The sequence below is a fragment of the Trichechus manatus genome, unplaced genomic scaffold (genome assembly GCF_000243295.1).
Source record: "Trichechus manatus latirostris isolate Lorelei unplaced genomic scaffold, TriManLat1.0 scaffold00213, whole genome shotgun sequence".
NCBI classification, from domain to species: domain Eukaryota; kingdom Metazoa; phylum Chordata; class Mammalia; order Sirenia; family Trichechidae; genus Trichechus; species Trichechus manatus.
Window position 1 is genome coordinate 274,894 of NW_004444149.1, and position 7,363 is coordinate 282,256.

A 7,363-nucleotide genomic window follows, 5' to 3' on the forward strand; every position below is an offset into this window, starting at 1 on the left:
CAAAGCAAGTCAGTCTGTCAGACCCATTGCCATCGAGTTGATTCCAACTCATAGCGACCCTATAGGACAGAGTAGAACTGCCCCATAGGGTTTCCAAGGAGCAGTTGGTGGATTCGAACTGCCGACCTTTTTGGTTAGCAGCTGAGCTCTTAACCACTGCGCCACCAGGGCTCCAGTCAATCCAGCCATCTAGATATTCAAACCATCTCCCCTCTGAAATAACGAATTATCAAGCTATAAGTCAAACATTCCTCCTTGTATGTAAGTTAACTCCTTTCTGTTTATATGAAGCCTTTGTAAGCTTAATACATGTTAAAGATTTTGCCATAGTGAGAATTAACAAAAATTTAGTGGGAGGAAAAGGTTAGATTTTACTAGGGTGAGAAGTTCAGTTCTAATATTACTGGGTAAATTACATACACAAATTATGTGATGGCTGTAGTAGGCATGATCTTACAGATATATCAAATATATAGTGTCAAGATTTTTAGGGAAATATTTGAGGCCGTTTGCAAACTTGTATTCTTGAAATTCTGTGTAAATTTACTCTAGAAGTCTTTGGACTTGATGGTTACAAGGTAATGGGCATTCTTGGAAGAAGTAGTATTCAGCAGCATAGTGGGTCAGGGGTTTGATGTAGCTGCTCAGCAGGTATAAGATGCCCCCAGTTCTAGAAGACAGTACCCCAGAAACTCTGACCAGAGGTGTATTCCATGCCTCACTTCTTACTGCCTGACAGAGGGAGCTTAGCTCTGCAGCCCCAGTGTACTCCTGGGTGAGGTTTATCATGGTGTTCAAGTGACCCATGTAGGAGCACTGGGAAAAGTGTTCTGAGTTAGTCTGGGTTGGAGTTGGAGTCCCTGGGTGGTGCAAATGGTTAACACACTCTGCTGCTAACCAAAGGGTTGGTGGTTCCTAGAAGCATCTCGGAAGAAAGGCCTGGCAATCTCCTTCCAAAAATCAGCCGTTAAAAACACTATGGAGCCTCCAAGAGTTGGCGTCAACTTGACGGTAGCTGGTTTGATTTTTGGTTTGGGTTGGAGTTGTTCTAACAGATTTCTTGGGGGTGAGTTCAGTCAGGGATCAGTTGGCAGTAGGTTCTCTAGCCCTGTGGACAGACCTCCAGGACCCCGGGAGGTGAGCTCCAGTTTGGAGCCCCTGGCGGTTCAGAGAGACTTGATGAATGGAGGCCAAGCTGTTTGGCTCCCTCACGGCAGCACCCGCTGTTCTACTCTCAGCTCTCCAGACGTTTCCAGGCCTCTGTGCCCCTAGGAGCAGAGCAGGATGTAGATGAGTAATAGTGTCAGCAGGGAGCCGGCCCAGCAGGGCCATGGGGGAGGCACCATCCCAGGGCAGCTCCGGGTCAGAGATGCCAGCTGTCTCAGGGCTGAGACACTGCAGGACTCCAAAAGGAGCAACACCCAGTCATCAGCATCTCATCAGGCCCTAGAGGCACTCAGTGGCCAGGCATGGCGGCCACAGGGCGGGTTTCTGCCTTTCAGTTAACAGACCCCTTTAAGTGCCCTCCTGAACTGGTCTGCTCCCAAGGAGGAAAATGGGAGCTTAGGAAGGATTCTATCAAGATAAGAATGGAAGGAATCCGCATCACAACTAGAGGAGTGGGAATCCAACCGCAGATAGAATTTTCTGACAAGCATTGTGGGGGGAGAACCCTAGAATGAATATGTGGAGATAGTGACCGTACTTCGTCTTAGAAGCTCTTGTATAGAAGAGATCTGTCTCCTGCAGAGCCAGAGCAGAGGGCAAGATGGACTGGCCACTAGCTGGCCCCAGGGCAGGGGGCAGGTCCTTGTAGTTTCTGATGAGGAACTCTGGTGTCCATAGCTTTCCTGATGGGGGCTTAGGCTCATAGGCCTCTGGACACACACAGGTCTGATTCGATTAGTCCCAAATTTTATCTTCTTGGTAGAATCCCTTCCTGATAGGTCAGGAGGAAGATGAGCGGCTCTGTCCATCCAGCTGGACTGGGGAGAAGGAGGAATGTGTAGAACAGCAAAAATGGTCTGTCATCGAATACGGCACCAGGCCCCGGCAGGGAGTCAGAGGGAAGCACCCACTACCGCTTAGACAATCCTGAGCAGGAGGGCAATGGAGAGGAGGAGGAGCTGGGTGCCCTGCTGGCTTGTCATGGAGAAGCTTCTGCCATCCAGGTGTTCTGGTGCTTTAGGGGGAGGGTGAAGAGCCTGTGGCATTGAGGACCCTCAAGATAATGCAGCAGATAAAAGTGGGCCAGGACATGAGATCTCTTCGTTTTCCTCCCAGTTCCCGCTCAGAGATCCGCCTGGGCCGCTCTGAGAGCCTGAAGGGTCGAGAGGAGATGAAGCGGTCTCGGAAGGCAGAGAACGTGCCCCGTTCTCGCAGTGACGTTGACATGGATGCTGCTGCTGAGGCCACGCGCCTCCACCAGTCGGCCTCGTCCTCTGCCTCCAGCCTCTCCGCCAGGTGGGTGGGGCCCACGGAGCTCTACCCATTGATATCTAGGGGGCCAGGGTAGAGGGGTGAAGGATGCTGAGAGTTGACATTCTCTCCATAGGTCTCTTGAGAACCCAACCCCTCCCTTCACCCCCAAAATGGGCCGCAGGTGAGTGATGGGCACGGTGGCACCTCTGTTGAGTATCTTTGGACCTGTCCATGCTCAGCTGCTCTTCTGGTCCTGAGTGGCTGACTGGGTGTGCATCTCTTCACGGCCTGCTGGTGTCCCATGGGCACGGGGCAAGCAGGTTGGGCAGGAGATGGAGGGACAAGGCCTGTGCGTGAGCTCTTCCTCCAGAGTGAAGCTGAGCTGCCCATTTTCCCCAGGAGCATTGAGTCCCCCAGCTTGGGGTTCTGCACAGATGCCCTCCTTCCCCACCTCCTAGAGGATGATCTGGGCCAGCTGTCTGACCTGGAGCCAGAGCCAGATGCCCAAAACTGGCAGCATACCGTGGGCAAGGATGTGGTGGCTGGGCTAAGCCAGCGGGAGATTGACCGGCAGGAGGTCATCAACGGTGAGCCTGCTCACTCCCCCCACCTCCATTCAGACCAGTGTGGGAATAGGTCATGGGCACCTGAGGTGCAGAGGGTGGCGAAGAGGCAAATTCGGTAGCAGCCCGTGGAGGACAGGACCAGGCCCGTGGCCTGTACCTGTAAGGTTCATCTCAGTTCTGGCCCTTTGATGTATGATCTTAAACCAACACTCCAGTTCCCCCAATAGCAGAGTGGTTTGGGGATCAGGGTAGTGACTCTAGATACTTGCTCATCTGTTTTCTCTCTCCCCTCCCCCTCTCCTCACCACAACCACCACTCAGAGCTGTTTGTGACCGAAGCATCTCATCTGCGCACACTCCGTGTCCTGGACCTGATCTTCTACCAGCGGATGAAGAAGGAGAACCTGATGCCCCGGGAGGAGCTGGCCCGGCTCTTTCCTAACCTTCCTGAACTCATAGAAATCCATAGTAAGGAGCTGTCCCCTCATCTGCCCTCCTCCACGCCCCCCATCATAGAGATCCATAGTAAGGAGCCTGTCTCCCCATCTGCCCTCCCCCCCATCATAGAGATCCATAGTAAGGAGCCTGTCCCCCCATCTGCCCTCCCCCACCCCCCCACTCCTCCTCTAGCTGGCCTTCACCCACATGCCAGCACCTCCCTGAGTGGGTAACCAGTCCAGTCTTCTTTTGTGAGAGAAAAGGTGCAAACAGCACCCAGTTCCCCCAAGAGTAAAACAGGTTAGGAATCTCCTTTTCCAGACCCTTCCCCACAGCACTGCTGTCAAACATCCCTTTTTCCTCTGTCACAAAGGCTCCAGCAATGCAGCTCAGCCCTCGACATTTCTGTTTCTTCTCTGCTTGCCCCAGATTCCTGGTGTGAAGCCATGAAGAAGCTCCGGGAAGAGGGTCCCATCATCAGAGAAATCAGTGACCTCATGCTGGCGCGGGTATGGCTCCAAACGTGGCCTGCTTGGCAGGAGGAGATTGGGGGAGACAGGGTCCCGTTACTCAAGGGTGGGGGATGTGGCAGGGGAGGAGGGAGGGAGGGAGGGGACAGGACCCAGGCAGGGGTGTGATGCCTGGGCGGGTGTCCATTCTGCCTCTCAGTTTGACGGTCCTGCCCGAGAGGAACTCCAGCAGGTGGCTGCTCAGTTCTGTTCTTATCAGTCGATAGCCCTGGAGCTGATCAAGACCAAGCAGCGCAAGGAGAGCCGCTTCCAGCTCTTCATGCAGGTACTCCCTCAGTCCCCCCTCAGCCTCCCGTCAGGCACTCCCTCGGCCCTCCCTCAGCCTCCCGTCAGCACTCCCTCGGTGCCCCCCTCAGCCTCCCATCATCTCCACGAAGTTCACCAAAATCTGAGCTTCCCTCCTTCTGGCCCCTGACTCCCAGCTCCACCTGGCAACTCCCTGTAACCTCCCACAGCACGCCTTCAGAAAACATTGACACATTCACACCCTTCAAGATAGAGGCCACTGTTCCTGAAAAGAACACTGGGTTAGCAGTCAGAAGACCTAGCACACCTACCAGTACCTGTGTGCACTTAGATTAATTCCCTGGGTCTCAGTCTCCTTGTCTATAAGATAGGAATAGTGCCTGCCCCCAACACCCTACCCTAAATGTTTAAGGAAGAAGCTGCCACCACCGATTCTGAATGACCCATCGGGAATCAGGAACCATTTGGCACTTCCATGTCCACCTTGGTCCTGAGCCCGCGAGCCAGCTCCCAACCACAGGTTGAGACCTTTGTCTCTGTCTTCCTCTCCTGCCGTCTAGGAGGCCGAGAGCCACCCCCAGTGCCGGCGGCTGCAGCTTAGAGACCTCATCATTTCAGAGATGCAGCGGCTCACCAAGTACCCGCTGCTGCTGGAAAACATCATCAAGCACACCGAGGGTAGGGCATGGAGAAGGGCTGGAGTTGGGAGTCAGGAGACCTTGTTTCCGATTCTAATTCCAGCACGGACTGGCTTTGTGACCTCAGCAAGTCACTTTTCTGGCCTTCAGTGTTTTCACCCGTGTCCTATTAGAGTATGTCTCAAAGAAGATAGTAACTAAACGTACTTTGGGAAATCCAAAGTGCTCGACAGCGGGAGAGGCAGGGCCATCACTGGTCTGTACAGAGCCTTTGTGCAAAGCAGACAAAAGCAGCACCCTCTGAGTGGACACACAGCTTGTCACGCGGAGGGTGCCTTGGTTCCTCAGGAAGATCATGGTCCCACGCCAGGGCCCATGGCTGGAGTTTAGGCCCCCTTCGCTCCCCTAGAGCCCTGGTGGTGCTGTGGTTAGGAGCTCAGCTGCTAACCAAAAGGTTGGTAGTTCGAATCCACCAGCCACTCCTTGGAAACCCTATGTGGCAGTTCTGCTCTGTCCTGTAGGGTCACGATGAGTCAGAATAGACTCAACAGCAGTGGATTTGGTTTTGGTTTTTTGGTCACTCCCCTAAGGAGCCCTGGTGGCACAGTGGTTGAAGTACTTGGCTACTAACCAAAAGGTCAGCAGTTGGAACCCACCAGCCCCTGCATAGGAGAAAGATGTGGCAGCCTGCTTCTGTAAAGATTACAACCTTGGAAACCCTGTGGGGCATTTCTTCTCTGTCCTGTAGGGTCAGAGTGAGTTGGAATCGACTCGACGGCATCGGGTTTGGTTTTCACTGCCCGTCTGGAGTGCTAGTCCCTCTATAACACGTGGGGTCGTCACGAGTCTGAATCCGCTCGACAGCAGTTGGTTTGGTTTGGTTTTGGTCACCTCCCTGCTGGACTCATCTGTGTAGTGCACTAAAGACACAACCGGACGTGGTAGCCCTAGAGGGCTAGGGGACCAGGCTGAGTAGGGGTCTCACCCCAGGTCCCTGGGATCCTGAGCATCTCCTGCCACCCTCAAATTTGGGACACTGGAGTCAGAATAGAGAAGAACCTGAGCCCAGTGTGAGCAGGCTTTCCTGCAGGCATAATCATTGCCGTCACCCGTAGTCCTGTTTGCCTATCAGTCAAGCTGGCTGTGGTCTAGGCACAGTGCCTTCAGAACACTGTCTTCAAAACAGTGGTCTGAATGGCCCCCAGACACCCTTTTAGCTCAGTAATGAGGTCACTCCTGAGGTTCACCTTTCAGCCAAAGATTAGACAGGCCCATAAAACAACACAAGACTAAAGGAGCACACCAGCCCAGGGGCAAGGATTGGAAGGCAGGAGGGGACAGGAAAGCTGGTAATAGGGAACCCAGGGTCGAGAAGGGAGAGTGTTGACATGTCATGGGGTTGGTAACCATTGTCATAAAACAATATGTGTACTGTTTAATGAGAAGTTAATTTGTTCTGTAAACTTTCATCTAAAGTACAATTAAAAAAAAAAAAAAAGGAAAATGAGACCCACCATGAGGATGCTGCCTTTAGCAGTGAACATATCTTTAGTTCATGGAGAATTTAAGATGAATGAAACATTTTTTTAAAATAGTCTTGAAAAAAAATATCTTCTGCAAAAAAAAAAAAAAAAACAGTGGTCTGAAACCCTAGATACTCAGTAAAAGTTAACCTTACCGCTTCAGGTCTTCAGGGTCAGGCAGCTGTAGCTTGTCTATGCCCATCCATACCTACTGGTTTGAGGCAGGCCATTCACCATGGGTACAGGTTGTTGTTGTTGGGTGCCGTCAAGTCAGTTCCAACTCATGGCAACCCTGTGTACAACGGAAACACTGACCAGTCCTGCGCCATCCTCACAATCATTGCTGTGTTTGAGTCCATTGTTGCAGCCACCCTATTCCCAGTTGTATCTGAGTGCCTTCCAACCTGAGGGGCTCATCTTCCCCTACTATATCAGACAGTGTTCCACAGCTATCTGTAAAGTTTTCACTGGCCAGTTGTTTTCGGAAGTAGATCACCAGGTCCTTCTTCCTAGTCTGTCTGAGTCTGGAAGCCCCGCTGAAACCTGTCCACCGAGGGTGACCCTGCTGGTATTTGAAATATCAGTGGCTTAGCTTCTAGCATCACAGCAACACACAAGTCACCACAGTACAACAAACTGACAGACAAGTAGTGGATGGACACAGGTAGCCAGGTAACATCTGACTCTCTGACAGACCGCAGGTGGAGCCCCTAACCATCTTCTCTACCCTGTGTGGTAGGTGGCACCTCTGAGCACGAGAAGCTCTGCCGGGCCCGGGATCAGTGCCGGGAAATCCTCAAGTACGTGAACGAAGCCGTGAAGCAGACAGAGAACCGACACCGTTTGGAGGGCTACCAGAAACGCCTGGATACCACCTCCTTGGAGAGGGCCAGCAACCCCCTGGCAGTGGAGTTCAAGGTAGGAGGCAGAGGCTGCAGCAGGGACAGCCCCCGCTCCCCCCACAAAACACACACACATACTTCCGGGGCACCCTTAGGAGC

At 52.7% G+C, this 7,363-nt stretch overlaps 1 protein-coding gene across 1 annotated transcript in view; it reads left to right on the forward strand.

Moving 5' to 3' along the window:
- Window positions 1-7,363, forward strand: part of ARHGEF11 (Rho guanine nucleotide exchange factor 11) — a 149,261-nt gene that overhangs the window by 133,731 nt on the left and 8,167 nt on the right. The window contains exons 17-24 of the mRNA XM_023742599.1: window positions 2,218-2,463; window positions 2,555-2,602; window positions 2,821-3,008; window positions 3,309-3,455; window positions 3,855-3,934; window positions 4,095-4,220; window positions 4,762-4,879; window positions 7,102-7,287. Of these exons, the coding sequence (XP_023598367.1) occupies window positions 2,218-2,463; window positions 2,555-2,602; window positions 2,821-3,008; window positions 3,309-3,455; window positions 3,855-3,934; window positions 4,095-4,220; window positions 4,762-4,879; window positions 7,102-7,287 (1,139 nt within the window). The remainder of the gene's footprint in view (window positions 1-2,217; window positions 2,464-2,554; window positions 2,603-2,820; window positions 3,009-3,308; window positions 3,456-3,854; window positions 3,935-4,094; window positions 4,221-4,761; window positions 4,880-7,101; window positions 7,288-7,363) is intronic.